Source organism: Petaurus breviceps, unplaced genomic scaffold, assembly GCF_028583685.1.
Source record: "Petaurus breviceps papuanus isolate PSGF00001 unplaced genomic scaffold, PetGlider_PUasm1.0 90762, whole genome shotgun sequence".
NCBI classification, from domain to species: domain Eukaryota; kingdom Metazoa; phylum Chordata; class Mammalia; order Diprotodontia; family Petauridae; genus Petaurus; species Petaurus breviceps.
The window spans coordinates 4,147,917-4,166,868 of NW_027187339.1; the positions used below are offsets into that span (position 1 = coordinate 4,147,917).

The 18,952-nt window shown below is 39.4% G+C and overlaps 1 protein-coding gene across 7 annotated transcripts in view; it reads right to left on the reverse strand.

The window, feature by feature from the left end:
* The window catches only part of KCNMA1 (potassium calcium-activated channel subfamily M alpha 1), a 917,791-nt gene that overhangs the window by 78,625 nt on the left and 820,214 nt on the right, over window positions 1-18,952 (reverse strand). For all 7 annotated transcript variants that reach the window (XM_069068323.1, XM_069068322.1, XM_069068316.1 and 4 more), the window contains 2 exons: window positions 12,098-12,221; window positions 6,248-6,472 (listed from right to left, as the gene is read on the reverse strand). In XM_069068323.1, coding sequence (XP_068924424.1) covers window positions 6,248-6,472; window positions 12,098-12,221 — 349 coding nt within the window. The remainder of the gene's footprint in view (window positions 1-6,247; window positions 6,473-12,097; window positions 12,222-18,952) is intronic.

Genomic DNA, 18,952 nt, shown 5'->3' on the forward strand with positions numbered 1-18,952 from the left:
AGAGAGAGAGAGAGAGAGAGAGAGAGAGAGAGAGAGAGAGAGAGAGAAGAAAAAATAAAAACAAATTAAAGATTGAGAAGGAGCTTTGGGAAATTATTTAACAAGTATCTGTTTTATGCCCTGACATTAAGCTGGCCTAACTATATAGCAGGGAATAGGAGTCGCGCATTAATCTAAAGGGTACTTGGTGCTGATGGCAGCATTTTAGGCTCCCTCTTCATACTCAATCAAGCCATTACTAACAAACGTGGAAGAGGAATAATGCCAAGGCCTTCCATCTCCTCTGCTTTGAAATTGTCCTGATTTAACTCATCGTCCTGTGGCAACCTCCAGCTTTCAGAATGTAATGAGGGGGTGGGTTTTAAATGTCTGTTTATCTAATGGCAGGTCACCTCCTGTCTCAGGCAAAAGGAGAATGAAGTAAAGTTAAAAAAAAAAAGCCCATGAACAAAACAAGAAACCCAAGTGGTGATCTCTGCGTAACCAAGAGAAGATGGCATGCAGTGGGGCCAGAGGCCAGGCATGGGTAGGGCGGTGGGACAGCTGTGATGGGGCTTTTGGTTTGGTCACAAAAACTGGGGAAAGAGCAGAAGAGCTCTTGCATGTGTGTGCATTGAGGGATAGAGCTGGATTCTTCTATGAATCGGTGGAAATTGTCTGTGATTATTTCTGTGGCTATAAAGCAGTCATTCTATTTTAAATCTTTGGTAATGGAGACATTCAGGGTACTGGGAGGGTGGGGTGAGAAAGATAGATCACCTGAGTGCTAAACTATACCAGAATACCTGGGGATGTGCACGGGGCTGATTTCCTGAAAAACTGTCTTTCATGGAAGTTCAGGATCTGCCTCCAAATAAGCTAAAAGCAATAGATTTTAAGACTGTAGATCTTGGCTTGGAAGGGATCTTAGAACCATTTAGTCGAACTGTGACACCCCCCAGCCCTTGCCATTTTACAGTTAAGGAAACCAAGAGGCAAATTGCCCAAGGTCACACAGAGAACACTTGGAAGAGGCAGGATTCAAACTCACATCTCAAGCCTCCAAATTCAAACTTCATTCCATCACATGATGTTGCCTCTGAAATAAAGGTTATCTCTTAGACTGGTAACTAGAACTTTTTGTTAGGTCTACTAGGGACTTTCTCCAAAACAGGAATTGGTGGTTAGTTGACTGTTGAGGGAAAAAAGACTGAAGAAGATGAAGGTGCAACTGAGTCACGCGGCACCTGCAGAGAGATCCTTTTGAAGAACTACACCTCTAGGAGCAGTCATGTTGAGAGGAGTCCAGACATTGGATAAGAATGAGATGTCAAGACTGGCCATTAACAATATACTAGTGATTTTATTTCAGACAAATTGACTAACAGAAAGAGGATAGAGTTAAGGGCTAGAGAGGGCTTCCAGGCAGCCGGGAAGAAGGCATGATCATTATAGGTGTTCTGAAATTCAGAGGAATCTTAGGAACCTCTTTCCCCCTCGGGGAAGCAGAGGAAAGCTTCGAAAACAAGTAGAGACAATGAGAAATTCAGTGAGGCCGAGGAGGGAGTTGTAAAATCATTGAGAGCCTCAAAAATCCATGGAAGTAACATTGGGAGGCCAAGTTAAAAAATAACAATAAAACTGAAAAGTCATAGCATGCTTCTATTTAAAGCTTTCAATGCCTACTTATTGTCAACTGAGCAAAGTTCTAACTTCTTGGTCTGGTCTTCAGGGAAAGAAATTGCCTTGCAGCACTCAGCTTTTGAAGCCTTATAACTAATCTAACTCAATTCTACATACTATGTATGCCATGACTAACCCCTATGCATGCTATGTGTTTTCCCACCTCCATCCCTTTGTACATGGTTCCTTATGCCTGAATTTCCCTTGTTATCTGCACATGCACTTCCAGTATTAATATTAAAGTAAAATTCAAATGTCACCTCCTTAAAGAAGGTTTTCTGGATCCACACAGTTGTAAGGACCTTTCCATCTTAAAACCCACTTTGTTCCTCTCTTAGCCATTAATGATATTTTATTATACCTTATAATGAGAAGCATAGTTCTTACCACAACATGATGAATTTAAGGCTAGAAGTTCATCTAGTCCAACCACCTCATTTTACAAAAAGAGAAAATTGGGGTATAGAGGGGTCATGAGTTGATTGTTCAAGATCATACAAATAGTAAGTAGGAGAGCCAGGATTTGAACCCAGGTGTTGATGCCTCCAAATTCAGCAATCTTTCCACTGTACCTGTACCTTCCATGTTCAGATAGTCTCTGTGGGTTTAGCCAGGGCAGGAGCAGCATTGAAAATGCCATATAACACTGATTAGATTTTGATAATCTCTATGCCCCGGAGTCAAACCAAAGCAGACTAAGGTTCACCTCCAACCACAAGATTCCTTCTTCCCATTTGTACAGCCATTATCCTAGCTCAGTCCTCATCCCCTCTTGGCTAGACTATGACAAGTCCTACATAGTCTCTCAACTTCTAGCTTCTCTCCCTTTCTATTCCATCCTCTGCACATTTGTCAAAATAATCTCCCTAAAGAAATAGATCTGACCATATCATTTCTTACTCAATAACCTTCTATTACTACCTCTTGTTTCTCAAGTAAAATACCATCTTCTCAGTTCGATACATCCTTCACAATCTGGCTCCAGACTCACTTTCCACACATTTCACATTACTCTTCTTTATATACTTGATATTCCAAATGGCTGTCCTCTAATTTGCTCTATTTCCTATCTCCATGTCTTTAAAAAAGTTCTTTCCCCACACCTGGAATATACTCCCTTTTCATTTCTGCCCCCTTCAAATTTTTTTGTTTCCTTCCCGGCTTATCTCATTTATCTCCTAAAAGGAGTTTTTCCTGATTCCTTTTAATTAGTATTAATATTCTTGCCTTTTGAAATTTTCTAGCATTTGCTTATTTATTTACATGATATACCTCTCCAGATAGAATGCACCCTCCTTGAGGACAGAGATGGTTTTATTCGAACTGTTTTTGTTTTTCCCAGACCCAACATCTATGACAGTTATTGGCATCTAGTAAACACTTAATAAAAGCTACCTAAATTAAATTTGAATGGATTGCTTAACTTTGATTTCATGGCAGACTACCTATATGAAATACTTGATTCATCACTATCCTCACTGATCGTTTTGGGATAGGATTCACCAGATCTCATGGGTGCTATACAGGATGCTGCTTTCTCATGTCTAAACAGCAGCCCCTCTATGAGAGTCTATTGGCAGCAGAAATTAAGACAAGCAATCTTTTATAAATACAGAGTAGTAGCTTGGTCATAAGCATCAATATATTTTGGAAAGTGGACTGAGTGACAAGGAAGAATGGGCATAGCTTTTGAACATTTTCTGACCTAAGGCACTATTCTCCCACAGAAAAAGCAATTTATTTTCTTTCCCTTGTGATATTCTCAACACAAAACAAAACTACATTGTTTATCTTGCCAATGAGAGGCACTGTAGGGTAGAGGATAGAAGGCTAGCATTGGAGTCAGGGTGATTTGGGTCTAGTATTGCCTCTGATACATACTATCTATGTGACCATGGTCAAGTCATTTAATTGAACAGTGCCCCAGGCAACTCTCTAAGACTACAGATTATAGACAAGTTGCCAACATAGCTCAGTGGAAAAAATTTCCATACCAGAAGTTACCTTCACTGATAGAAACAAAGGTGTAGGCAAAGAAATGAAAAATTTTTAAAAAGGATGTTTCAATCATCTGTTCCATAGTCATTTAATTGCCACTTAGAGTGGTAGCACTGGAACACGAAAACACTAGCACATTTGGGCAAGCATGTGTTCTAAATACAAAAAATATAAATGATATCAATGGAAACATCTTGTGTTTCTCTGGGCATTCACTTTGTATAGAGCATTGCTTAAACAGTGAAATATGTGAAGACATATGTGGAAATCCATTTCATACAAATGTGCCAGGCCTTGGGACACTAGGTTTTAGAAGGTTTGAAATGGTACCATAAAATCTGAGAACCTATGCATTTATGTGAGCCAATCCATTGGGCAAGCTCAGGGAATCAATGAACAATTACCCCATCCTTACATACAAATGAAAACGTTGGTGCAGTCCAGTGAAACAGCAGCAAGTTGACCAAAAATTGTTATGCTAAGTCCTGCCAGAAAGATGTCTCCATTTAGAATGTTCTGGGTAGACAAATGTTTAAGGAGAGATGATGGAATCGACAATGTTTATGAATTGTATATAAGGTATGAGTGCACACATCTGTTGTGGTACAGAGATGTGTATTGGAGGGAGGCTTACCTATATATCTCTGTGACTACCCATGTGCAAATATATACATATATATGTATGTATGTATGTGTCCATTAAGCCACTTGGTTTTTTTTTCTTTGGGTGTGTTAACCTGGGATTCAAGAGGGCTAGATCTGATTGTCAAAGTATAAATAGTGGGAGCTGGCAAAGGGTATTATATATAGATCAATGCCCTAATGCTCTTTTCAAAATGGAATAATGAGATTTTTTTTCCATTAACCCTAGGTTATCTTTTTGCTCTTTCATTTCTGGTATTCTAGAAGCTGACACCCACAGGTCTGAAATTGCATTGAAAGAAGTTTGTCAATTCCTTAGGGAGATTGAAAGGTATAATCATATATTACATCATTTCATAAGAATATGGCTTTTCAATTGGAAATTGAGGGGATGCCCATCAATTGGGGAACGGTTGAACAAATTGTTGTATGTGATTATGATGAAATACTATTGTACCTTAAGAAATTATGAACAGGATGCTCTCAGAAAAACCTGGAAAGACTTACATGAGCTGATGCAAAGTGAAATGTATTGTGTACAAAGTAAAAACAATGTTGTAAGATGACTTAGCTAATCTCAGCAATACAACAATCCAAGACAACTCTGAAAGACTTAGAGAGAACTGATGGTGTCTGAATACAAAATGAAGCATACTTTGATTTTACTTAATTTTTCTTGAGTTTTTTTGGGGGGTCCATGTTTTCTTTCACAACACGACTATTATGGAAATGTTTTGCATGACTACACATGTATAACTTTTATCTAATTATTTATCTTCTCAATTGGGTGGTGGTGATGGGAAGGAAGGAAGCGAGAGAATTTGGAACTCAAAATTTTAAAAATGAACACCAAAATTGTTTTTACATGTAACTGGGGAAAAATAAGATACTAAATAAATAAAAATAAGATAAAATCTTAAAAAAAATGAATATGGCTCTTCAGGAAGAGGGCCAATATTAGGAAAGATTTAGAAAATAATATGATTCTGGTACACATTTTCAACATGGGAACAACATCAAACGCTGAATATTTCAACCTTCAAGAAGTTTTTTTAGAGCTTATGGGATACATATATTCTTTGAAAATTACCAAAGATAGAGTTCCTATATTCTTCTGTCCAATCTCTACCCCACTGATTTTATGGTCAAAGTATTTATTCCTCTCTCTTAACCATCTCCAATTTATTCTATGCCATCTTAGTTGTAAATAGTTGTTTTCATGTTGAATTCTAAACTCCTTAAAAGGAGATATTGTCTTTTGTCTTATTTGGATTCCCTATTCATACCAAAATGCCTGGCACCCAGTGGGTATTTAATAAATACCAGTTTGGTTGACTGTCTTCCCTTTGGATTTACAGTCCAATGTTTTCTTTTTTAAAATGTATGCTATCAGATTCAATCATACTCTAGATGACAATAGCCCCAAGAACAGAGTTTCCAGTGGAAAGGATACTCTGCCATTAACTGTGGGGAGAGAGAGCAGCTGGAAGACCAATATATAGTAGTGAAGAATAACTTGATATTTCTACAATAAAGGTACAAGAAAAATTTAAGGGGAAAAGAGAGAAGAGAAGACATAGTTCAAAGTATTAATAATCATTAATAACAGCACAAATCAATTTATCACAAACACTACTCCATCGAATTCATCAGGACCAAATGAGGCTAAGCAAGGGAAAGAGTGTTCAGAAGGTAATAACATTTGATACTAGCTGAAATTCATTCTTGATGGGGGACTGAAAACCACTGCAAATTTCATTTAATAAGGTCTCCCAGGGCTTAGGTTTTCCTAGATGATGCACAAGGGATGGGTTTAGTCCTCAGGCCCATAACCAGACAAAGGAACAAGTTCATGATCAAAGACACAACAATCCTGCCCAGTTGGGATTTTCTTGAAAAGGAAAGCAAAGAAAAGAAAGTATCAATAGTACAGCCTTGGACTTACAGGCAATATTGAAACTTTGGGAAAGTTATGTAGTGTTTCCCATTCCCGCTTGAGGTACTCAATGGAACCCACAAACACAATGTGCTTCAATTCATGGTAGTGAAAATTGCTTGCACGCAAAGGCATCACTAAGTTCCGGAGGCCAATCAAAGCTGATGTGACATCACCAAAGATGCAAACCACCACATGCCCACTCAGAACTGTCATGGCAGCTTCACTTCTCGTCTGTAACAAGAAAGTAAAAGAAGACACAAAGGTCTGGGTTAAACTCATTAGTCCGTTAAAATAATGACTTTTCACCTGGGTCCTAATGATGAGGATGCCAGTCAGGCAATAAGAATTTCTTAAGCACCTACTGTATGCCAGATACTATAATAAGTGCTGGGGATATAAAGAAAGTCCAAAGGCAATCCCTGCCCTCAAGGAGCTCACACTCAAATGGGGGCAACCATGTGAAATCAACTATGAACAAAGAAAATATAGACAGGATAAACTGGAACCAATCAACAGAAGGAAGGCGCTAGTATTATGAGCACCAGGACCTGAGGTATAAGACCTGGGAACTGAGCCATACAGCCCTCCTCATTTTTATTACAATACTTTATTGTGCACCCCTAAGCCACTGGGGCCTGCTCCTATTTGCATGGCTATTATAAATCAAGCACTGAACACAAAACCAAAAAGAAAAAGCATTCCCAGGAAAGAGTGCTTACTTAAGCAGAGAGGCCCACTATGGGAATTCAAAATGGAACTTCTCCCAGATAGAAAAGTTTTGTTGCCTCTTGCTAGAAGGAGACCAGTTACAAAGCTTAGATCATATACTGCAAATGGTCTATGGATGCTATTCATCTAAGCTCAGCAATGCAGGTTCCTGTCCTGGGAAGCATTATAGAGAATAGATATTTAGGGAGAGAGGGCAGATCTAACAGAGAAGCCCAAATGTATGTAATGGGGAGCCAATTTCCAAAGTTTAACAGCAAAGAAAGATAAAGAAGAATCAAAATACTTTCTTTTTCCAAATCTAGAGAAAAGGAACAAGTGGACTCAATTCAATCAATCAGTTAGCAAGTATCTATTAAACACCTATTAAGTGTTAAGTAATGTGTGATGTACTGGGGATACAAGTACAAAAAATAAAATTCTCTTCCTATAAGGATCTTATATTCTGATAGAGAATCAAAGTGACCCACTGGGCAACCTCCTCCTTCCTTCTTCTTCACTGGTGTGATGCTAATTTATATTTATCTATGGACATCACAAAATGCTAACAGATACCTCAGAAACCAACTATTCAAACATCCTCATTTTATCATAAACTGAGGCTCCAAAGGGTACCTTTCTTCATGGAACCATTGTTTAGGATAGTACCTGGCACAATTTTTGTTGGTCAGTCATTTTTCAGTAGTGTCTGACTCTTTGTGAACCCATTTGGGATTTTCTTTGCAAAGATACTGGAGTGGTTTGTCATTTCCTTCTTCAACTAGTTCATTTTATAGATGAGGAAACTGAGGCAAATAGTGTTAAGTGACCTGCCAAGATCACACAGCTAGTAACTGCCTAAGGTCAGATTTGAACTAAGGAAATTGAGTCTTCCTGACTCCAAACCTTCTACTCTGTCCTCTGTGTCACCTAGTTGCCCCTATCTAGCATGTAGTAAGTTCTTAATAAATGTTTGTTGAAATGACTAATATGTAAATATATTTTACAAAATTTCATGTGTATAATCTATATCAAATTTCTTACTGTGTCAGGGAGGAGAAAGGAGAAAGAAGAATGAATAGATTTTGGAACTTAATTTTCTTTTTGAAGGAAAGTATTAAAATGTTTTTTTACATGAAATTGGAGAAAAATAAAATATTTAAAAAATGATTGTTGACTGACTGACAAGAACTTCTGTTTCTAATCACAATCTCAGTGAATGAGCTGAGGTTTGAGTTCATTGTTGTGATTCAGGGGAGCTCTGGAAACTTCTCTAGGGGAAGATAGATAATACAGGGTCAAAACACTGGACCTGGAGTTAGGACTTGAGTTCAAATCTGACTTTATACTCTTATGAGCTTTGTAATGCTGAACAAGTCACTTAACATCTGCTTGCTTCAGTTTCCTCAAATGTAATATGGGAATAATAATCCCCCAAGGGTTGTTCTGAGGATCAAATGAGATGATATCTGGAAAGGGCTTAGCATAATACCTGAAACATGGTTTGTGGCTGTCCTTCAGTAGCTTTAGTCATGGCTGACTCTTTGTGACCCCATTTGGGGTTTTTGTGGCAAAGATCATGGAGTGATTTGCAGTTTCATTCTGCAGCTCATTTTACAGAGGAGGAAACTGAGGCAAACAGGGTTAAGTGACTTGTCCAGGATCACACAGCTACTGTGTCTGAGGCAGGATTTGAATTTAGGAAGAAGAGTCTTCCTGACTCTAGGTCTAGAACTCTATCCATTGGACTACCTAGCTGCCCTTGAAACATAGTAGGCTTAATTAATGAATAAATGCTTGTTCCTTTCCCCTTCCCTTCTGGGCCTGCATTTCCCATCCTCTTCCATGAAGGACAGGACTCTATTGCCCTTGAGCATTAAGAATGGAATGGGTTGGGACAGAATCCAATGGGACTACCCTAGTTTAGGACTGCCTTGGTCAGACCAGTCTGGTGGTCACTCCTGATGTCCTTCTCTAAAGCTGAAAACGACAGGGGATAAAAACTGGTGGAAGGAACTGAAGCTGTTTAGCCTGGAAAAGAGAAGGTCTGAGGGATGAACATGGGACATGATAGTCATCTTCAAGCAGTTGAAGGGCCCTTATAGAAAATGTAAATTGGACATTTTCTACTCGTTTCTTTGGATATTTGACTATACATATTTGTTACAAAGAGTGTATCTTTTTTTTATTTTAAATAAGGGAGGGAAGATAGGGAGAGAGAAAAAAAATGCTTGCTTATTTGGGGGTGGGGCATGGTCAGAGAGAGTAGAAGGAAGAAGCTTCAGAGAGACAGATTTAGGAGAACTCTTCCTATCAATTTAAGTGGTCCCAAAGTGGATCAGGGCTAGGGGATGCCACAGTGCATAGAGTGCAGGATCTGGAGTCAGGAAGACTAATCTTCTCAAATTCAAATACCACCTCAGATATTTACTAGCTGTGTGACCCTGGTCAAGTCACTTAACTCTGTTTGTCTCAGTTTCCTCATCTGTAAAATCAACAGGAGTAGGAAATGGCCAAACGACTCCAGTAGTTTGTGACCCCAAATAGGGTCCCAAAGAATCTGAAACACTAAACAATACAAAGAGGAATAAGCTGCCCTGGAAAACCTCACTAGAGATCTTCATGGCAAAGCTAAATGATACCTTATTGGGAAAGTATGGAAGGGGATTTGGGGCAAGTGTGGGTTTGACAAGACAGCCTATGTGTCCCCTTCCAATTCTGAGATTCTGCTATCTGTGATCTATGATGCAATGGATCAGTGGGAATGTGTTCTATTTCTTAGCCTTCTAAAGCCTTTCATAGGAAGACCACCACAAAGACAATAGAATAAAAAGTATTTGGGACAGATCAAAGCAGGAGCAAAGAAGTGATCATACCTATGAATGATAGAAGTCTGAGGTCTTTGTGAAATGCAAATGTTCATTTACTGCTGGCCCTTTAGCATCCTGTCATATGAAATAATATAAATGACACAAGGAAGCTCATTATGGGCCATTCTCCTTGACTCCTTCCTGTTCATTGCTTCCCTTTTGCCCCTCTATGACTCCCAGTCATTGTACACCAAGATAGCCCCGTGCGGCCTACAGTGTCTTTGGGGACATATATTAATTTCCACTGTACATATCAAACTCTGGTTGATTTACTCTCTAGAATTGACCGGTGTATTGATTGTTTAAATGCCAATATTGCGATTCATGACAATGTCAGGGTTATTACCACAACCCCCAAGGAGAGGGAGAAACGGGCTCTCTTGCTCCCTGATCGTTAGGATAAAGTGGGGGCTGTCACCATTATCGGTTTCCCTGTGCAACAGTGCAGGAAAATCTGAGACACCGGCCTCAGGAAATGCTTTATAAACTGCGACAAAGTGAGGATCCACTGGGGACCTCATTTCAAATATCGTCAGTTTTGTGGTGGAGATCTGGACTTAGTTACTGGTTGCTTGGAGGTCTGAGTGCATGGGCACCTCGCACCGAAGCTTCTCCTGACTCTAACTAACTGTGATAGGCCGCCTAATTATTTTTAATTGGCCAAGTCAGCTGGGTAGCTAGCCCACTTTAACAAGCAGATGGAATGCAAACAGGGCCTAAGGTGGGGGATGGGAGAGTGGCATGTAAGCAGAGGCAGGAACATGCCAGTCGCCAGAATGTTATCCCAGAGACTTGGGGCTACAGATTCTCAGTTCACTATTCATTTGGAGCCCTGTAATTTCCATCCATTCTCCACATCAGGCCCCCCAGATCAAGCCTTCATTGGCTGCCCCAATAGAGAGTGATCTTCCCTTGTTCTGAAAGCCCAAAGCATTACACCAGGCAGCCAAGTGGTACAGAGGCCAGGGCACTGGACCTGAAGTCAGGAAGACCTGAGTGCAAAACCAGTCTCAGATACTAGCTATGTACAAATCACTTAACCTGTTTGCCTCAGTTTCCTCATCTATAAACTGGGGACAATCACAGCACCTACCTCTCAGGGTCATTATGAGGACAAAGTGAGATAATATTTGTAAGGCACTTTTGAAGTACTATATAAATGCTTATCATTACCAGTATTGTTTGTTATTATTAATTATTATGACATCTAAGAGTGCTAAGGTAAACTTCATAAACTTTCCTATAGCTATAGTTGTTAGTTTATCCACTAACCAAGAAATATCTTGCAACCTTGGTTAGTTCATTAACCAACTAATCTGACTCCCATCTCACTTTTATACTTTCTTTCCCATTACTCTCTTTCATGAGGTCTCCCTTCCAGCCAGACTGGATTCTTAGCTGCTCCTTCTGCTGGACAGCTCTCCTGCTTGCTAACCCTTGAGATGTACCTGGAGCACCTTCCTTTTTGGCCTTAGTCTCCTTTAAGACATGACTCATGAAAGTCCTCTGACTGGTAAGGCTCTCTTTCTCTTGAGATTAAATTGTATTATGCTGTAGATATTTTGCATTCACCTACCTGTGTGCAGGTTATGTCCCTCCCTTAGAATGTAAGCTCTCTCAAGGCCGAGGCAATTCCATTTTTTTTTTGTCATCATAACCTTAGCAGCTAATACAAAGCGTGTTATTGACTGGATTGAATAGGACTGTTGTTATCCTCATTATCATCACCAGCCCAACATCAGGTGCCTTCTACCCTTAGGATGTCATGCTAGGGATTTTGGATGTGCTTGTGTGACTATGTACATGACTGGGAGATAGAATGATGAATAAGATAAATTTCCTACCCTTGGAGAGGGTAGGAATATACTTTACAATATACTTAGTGAGGAAGGTCAGGTACATAAAACTACATGCTTACTTGCCATTCACCTGATCTGAATCTGTTCCTAGATCATAATATAGTAGGGGGATCAACATATGTGGAAGGAAAGAAGGAAGGAAGGAAGGAAGGAAGGAAGGAAGGAAGGAAGGAAGGAAGGAAGGAAGGAAGGAAGGAAGGAAGGAAGGAAGGAAGGAAGGAAGGAAGAAAGAAAGGAAGACTCGATTTATTACTCCTAGTTCAAACTTTGATCAGAGATCAAGCCCCCTCAATGTGTTTCTAATTTCCATCATCTTTAAAATAGGACAGGGGATTGTGTCATCCCATAAAACAGCTGACAGATTTCAGGGCTAGAAAGCCTGGCTTTGGTCAGGATTATGAAGGGGCTCCTTTGACACTCACCAGAATGACTTTCTCAATCTCCTTGGCCGCACACCAATGGAACATCCCTGTAGAGTCATACTTTTTCACGTTGGAGTCCATGTTGTCGATCTGGTCATTGCCAGGAATTAACAAAGGGTCGTGCCTGTAGAAAAAAAAGATAATGTAAGTGGAAAATGTGATAAAATATCAATGGGAAGGTGTCCCTAGAGCTGCATATTGAAAGACATGAAAGATGAAAATGAAGTTATTGTCATTAAAAACAGTTTGCAGAACCTGTTCAGTGAAAAGCAAAACCTGAGAAACCACCACCATCAACCTGGAAAAACACATCCAGTTGACATTTGGCAGGCAGAAAACCTCAATGGTGAGCTCTGTTAATCATCTCTTTCTAAATAGGGCTTTCTCTCCCTTCTCAGGTTCATTCCACCCTCCTTGTCAGCACCTCCCTACCCCCATCTCCCTCCACTAACTCCCCTCACCCGCCTTCACTACTAAAAAAAAAAAAAAATCTAACCAAAGGGTTGCTATTAGCCTTAGCAATGATGTGGAAGGAATAGGAACAGAGCCCCATGCTGACTGACTAGGATGAGTATGGAAAGCCAATTATTTGCTCTTTCTGACTACAACTTCTGACGTGATGCTCTTCGCAGTAAAAGCTTTAACAGGCTGCACTTTAAATATTTTAGCAATTTGCCCAATCAGATTTTGCTTTCCCCAACTGAAGCCCTTTAAAGATTCAGCAGTGTGTCACTTCAGAGAGGATTGACTACCAAATGCCCACATCTGGAATACATGATTTCAATACTAAACAACAGCTCCCCCCACTCACCTTCTTTCCTTGACAACTGTATTTGCACTAAACATCTAACTACTTCTCTCTCTCTCTCTGTCTCTGTCTCTCTCTGTGTCTCTCTGTCTCTGCCTCTGTCTCTGTTTCTATCTCTCTCTCTCTCCCCTCACACCCCAGCTGCAATGTTGCTTAAACAAGAAGCATCCTTAGGCTGAGAGCATCCTGACAAACTGGCCCTGAGAACATGGAGCCACATTGCCACATTAATCCTCTCAATTTATTTTCTCATATGAAAACAAGAACATTCAGAGGTAGCCTATGAGACAGACTCTTCTCCCCTCCTTTTCAGTCCATCCTTTTTCCAGGGCACATTCATCTTCAACAATAGCTGTTCCATCAACTTTGGTGATTTCCACAAAGATAAGTGCCATCTATGGTCTGCCCAATACCAAGAGTCAGTTTGATAGTGATAACACCACAGAGTTGGTTTTAGAGGCAACACAGTTGTCCTTAGTGACAGTGACCTCCAAAGTTTGGGGTCACTTCCTTTCACTTTCCTTAACATATTGTGAATGTCATTTTTTAAAAACAGCTAGACCTTTCTGCAGACTATTTACATTATTAGTTTATGTTTTAAAACTCTACCATGGTACTTTATTGTAGAGTGGAGGTGATCCTGGGGTATTCAAGGCTATGCCAATAAGATATAAATTAGAGAGGCAACTGATATGGGCTCAGGATATTTCTGAGATGTTCATCATCCAAATGTTGGTATAGAACACAATAGTTCATGAAGGCCCTATGCCAAAAGATCAGATGACCAGTCCATGGATAGTAATAGTACCTACATTAAAGAAATCATGGGTCCTTAAAGTATCCATTTGCTGTGTCTTAGAGTAGAAGTGTCAAACTCAAAATAAAAATGGTTCCCTCTTGGCTGCATATTGACTTAGAAAAACCACAGATTAACATTATCTATGTTGTATTGCATTGTTATTTATTTTGTTAATTTTAAATATTTTTTATTTAATGAATTACATTTTATTTATTTTTAAACATTTGCCAATTAAATTTTAATGTAGTTTACCAGAGGCTTGGGAGTTTTGAACTAGCTAGCCAGAGTTTCATACCTCTGTTTTAAGAGTATTAAGTTGCTGATTTGATATTTAATTGGAAGCATTTATATAGTACTTAAAAATTTTAAAGCACTTCTTATTTTATTTTATTTGACCCTCCAAATATCCCTGTGAGACAAGTACTCTTACTATCTCTATTTTATGGATGAGGAAACTGAGTCTGAAAGTGGTTAAGTGGTTTGCCCAGGGTCATGTAGCTAAGACATAGCTGAGGTAAGATTTGAATTTAGGTTTTTCTGACCTCAAATTCAGCACTCTGTCATCTATATCACCTAGCTGCCTTATTTTTATTCAATTTTAATTTACCCTAAAACCATTTTTGTCAAGTTGGTACTCCATAGCTCTAAATTTTAATATGTAGAAAATTCTTTATTCTGATATTATTCTGGTATAATAGATATAATTCTATATTCAATATATGTCAGAGTAGCATGGTCACCCAGAAGGATGACAGAATATTAATTAGAATGGTCAAGGGAGGGCTGAGCCTTCAGAGTGAGAGATGGACAAATTCTTCTAAAGAGTTTTATCCCTCAGACCTCCTTAGTTTCACTATTACCATGGGAGTCAAATACTTTTGGGGACAAATGTGTGAACTGATCTTGAGAAAGCAACTGGTAAAGTTCAGCATTGCCATTTATTATGTGTTTGACCTCAGGAAACTTATTTAAACTCTCTGGGCTTACTTTATCCATAAAGAAAGGGACTTGAAATATATGACTTCTGGGGCAATTTCCAACTCTAAATCTGAGATTCTCTGTTGTTATTCTTTAAAAAAATGTGGAGGTAAGAGGAATACTGAAAATAAAGGCTTTAAGATGCAATGGAGACGGTACTACAACAGAGGTCAGGAAATTGACATGGGGTCTAACCCAGACTCTATCTCTAACCAAGGGTGGGACCCTGGAAAAATCACCTCCTGTCTCTGGGCCTCCATTTCCCTAAGTGCAAATAGAGACAAATGGATTAAATGATCTCTAAGCCTTCGCTTAACTCTGACATTCTGTGAGTCTAGTGTTACTCTAGTTTACTAAGGAGAGAGACAATGATAATGATGTTTTCAAAACTCTGATATTGAAAAATCAAGAATGTATATATCAGAATGTAGGTTCAAGGAAGGAAAAAGGAGATGAGAGAAGAAGAATGAAAAGAAGAGGAAGAGAAAATAAGAAGAAACAGAAGAAGAAGGAGGAGTAGAAGAAAAAGAAGAAGAAATGAGGAGGAGGAAAAGAAGGGAGAGGAAGAAGGAGAGACAGAAAGACAGAGAGACAGACAGAGAGAGAATACTTTAAAAAATTCTGGATATTTTTAATAATGTTCCCACAGTGGGGACCTGCTGTTCTGAAAAAGGGTAGATTTTCACTGTTAGATTTCAGTGTTTGAAAGAAATCAATGCACAATTCACACAATGAAAGCAGTCTCCTGTACTAATTTTCTTTCAGAAATGAGGAAACTGAGTCCTGGGGAAGTGATTAAGATGAAGAGAATAAGATTAAGAAGCTAAATAAAAACTCTTTAACCTGGCATTCAAAGGACTTCACAATCTAGCTACCCCTTCTCTTTTGATTCTCCACCCCCTTCACACCCACTAAGCTCCAATCCAATAGGACTTTTTGCCTTTCTCAGCATATTCTGCTTTTCCTGCCTTTCTGGACATGGTAGACTACCTCCTATAGTATAAACTCTAGGAAGCATTTTCTGATTGCCCCTGATAGATGTGAGAGCTCCCTCTTTGAAACTCCTTTCCTCTGAAACCCCTCTCCTCTGTACTAAACATAGTCTAACTTATTTCATACCTACTTTTGTGCATATCTGACTCCATTATGGGCAGAAATTTTCTTTTCATTTTTGTCTCCCTAACATCTAGCACTGTGCTTACATATAATCGTCACTTGATAAATGCTGACTAAATGAATGATTGAATGAATGGATGCATGATTGATTGAAGGAATGAATACATGAATGTTTGAACCAATGAATTCCAGGTTTGTTCCTGGTTCAGTTGAAAGAACACTTGATCTCTAATCAGAGGATGCTGAGTTTCAATTACCACAGTTCTGGGCATATAGGAAGGACTTAATAAATGCTTGTTGCTTTGTCCTTGACCATCCCACCTGTGATACGTTTTACCTTGGGCAAGTTACCTGGGCCTCAGTTTACACATCTGTCTCAGATACATCTTAGCTGCGTGACCCTAGGGAAGTCACTTAACCACTTGGACTAAACTGAGATCCTGACTAGCTTTATGATTCTAAGTCTAGTGTTTCAGCTTGCTATCTTTCTCACAAAGCTTCTATGACTTCTCCTAGCATTATATGCCTTGGGGATATTATTGTCCCCTTTTTTACAACTGATGAAATTAAGTGACTTGCCCAGAATCCTACCCCTCGGAAATGTCTACGGTGGGATTTGAACTGAGGTCTTCCTAACACTAGGTCCAGTACTCTATCCACTGTACCACCTGGCTGATTCTGACATAGGTGCCTATATCAGAAAATTTAGGAAAAAAAAAACTTTTAAAAATACACCATGAGATGAGAAAGTTTTGACGGGCCTGAAAGGGGGTTGGGGGCAATATAAGACCAGGATGGGATGTCACTATAAAAGTGTCTGTGTTCCCAGGGGGCAAGGAGGAAAAAGCCATGTTGAGCTCTACTGACTTAATGATTTTGCCCAGGGCTAGGCCTGCTCCCAGATTCAGTGGGCTCACTTGGCTGAATGGACTTCTGTAGAAAATGATGGCGATTCATCACAGCAATGGGCAGAAGCTATAATTACTTTGCAACTAAAATGTGGTGGCTCGAGCCACAACAAACAATCTCACGTTCTTAATTTTAAGTGCCGGGAGTTGGTGTTGCCTGCAGAAAGCCTTCCAGGGTAAGTGGGAACGAAAGGACATGTTATTTACAGTTTTGAATGCTGCTACATTGAGATTTTGAAGGTTCCCAAAGAATAGTTTATATTTGTGAGAACACGGCTGAACACTTGCCATTGTGAGCACCAGTCAATGTTGCTATAGTAATAGAAGGCCCAATAGGGGAAAAGGGCAGTTTGTTAGAAGTGGGAAAGGAACTGCCTTCTGATATCATTAGTTTACAAAACAACAACCAAAACCACTGTTAAAACTCTCAACGACAGCTCCTCACAGACCAGTTATTTGGAACCAAGGACCGATACTATATATTGTCTTTCACGACTTACTTGATGTATTTTCTTGACTCACAAAGCAATCCCAAACTCCCCTGAAATGTGCTATAATTAATTCAAGGCTCATTTGTTACTAACTACTTAGATACTGTATAGTACTTTATTTCTCAGGCAATAGGGATTTTATGAGCTGGAGGAGATCCTGCTGAATCTTCCTTCCACCTTGAAATAAAGGTGGTATAACTTAGCAGCTATTCCTTAATTAATGTAATTAATTGCTCTTGCGGTGCTTTGGGGTTCTGCCTGTTCATTTGAGGGAAAAAAGCATCTTGCTCACAGTTTTGGCTGAGCAAGTTCCATACCTAGGATATTTCTAGATATCTTCCAATTTATTCCCAGGCCCCCAAACACAATTGATTAGTTTTTCACAAGGGGGATTTACATCATGCATTAAATGCATATACAAATTTAAGGATGACCAACTATTGCCACATTGGATCAAGTGAAATGGTGACCTTGTAAGCATCAAATTACTTTGACCAATGTAGACAGTCAAACCAGATAAACCATGCACCAAAACTGGTATTCTTGAGGAAACATAACACTGCATTTGATGGGAAGGGGCCTTCTATTTCATCCTCTTTCCTGCCCTTCCCCAGGCCAAACCAAATGTTAAATTAGTCTTATCTTTAAACCAGATAAAGGAGAGTAGACAAAAGAATGGATACCTAGACTCTGGCTCTGCCTCTTTGTCTATTATGATACTCCCAAGACCCAATCTCCAACTGGAACATTATTATATGGCATATACATTCCATCAGCCCATTGGGCCATTATGGGACTCATCCATAGAAAACTGTCACAAAGGACTTTGCTAATACATGAGCTGAAGATAGAGTCGATAATCATTGTTTGTGATGTCCCTCATATGTGAAGGCACTAAAACCTTTACTCTGCTTTAACAATAGATGCCTTTCCCCCTTTTCTTTTTTTTCTTTTCTTTTCAATAGAGAAAACCTGGTATGCTAAAATTTTCACATATCCGTTCCTTAAGTCCCAGATAACACCTCCAAGGTCCTCAGCTAGAAATTATTCCTGCCTGACTTCAAATAAAGAATAAAATATCATTGTTTCTTGCTTTCATAGAGCAACAAATGCCACTTACCATCAATTAATCTCAGCAAGGAAACTAAATGCCACTCTGTAGAGGCAAAACCACAAAGCCTGCCTCTAAGACAACAGCCTAGAGCAAAACCAGAAATCCCTCTTCCAGCCAACCTGCTGTGAGGAAGGCTGCATTAGATTTTAAAGAGCGCTGCTTCCCTCACAGGCATGTGCTGCAACTCCCAACATAGTCTGCTTCGGAGGTTTTCATATTGGACTTGGGGACTTTCAACAGAGGTAGAAGGTTTGGGATTCTTTTTTTAAACCACTGATAAAGAATATCATAAAATGCAAAGTCTGAATTTTTTTATTACTCATTCCTCCTGTTAAACATAATACAATGGACAAAAAACACTGGCATCAAAACATAAGACTTGGCTTCAGATCTTGACCTTTACACTCCCTATTTGTGCATGGCCTTGGGTAAGTACCCTAACCTCTCTGGACCTCATTTGCCCTCATCTGTAAAAAGGGAGGAGAGGGAGGGAGTGGCTGGACCATATATGGACTCTGAAGCCTTTTCCAGCTTCAAATCTGTGATCACCTTGATTTTTTTGGCCCTCATTTAAAATAATCTGAAAAGTCACTACCTACCTCTGCCAAACTACCTCTCTTTTGGGTTGGAGATGTTGCTTA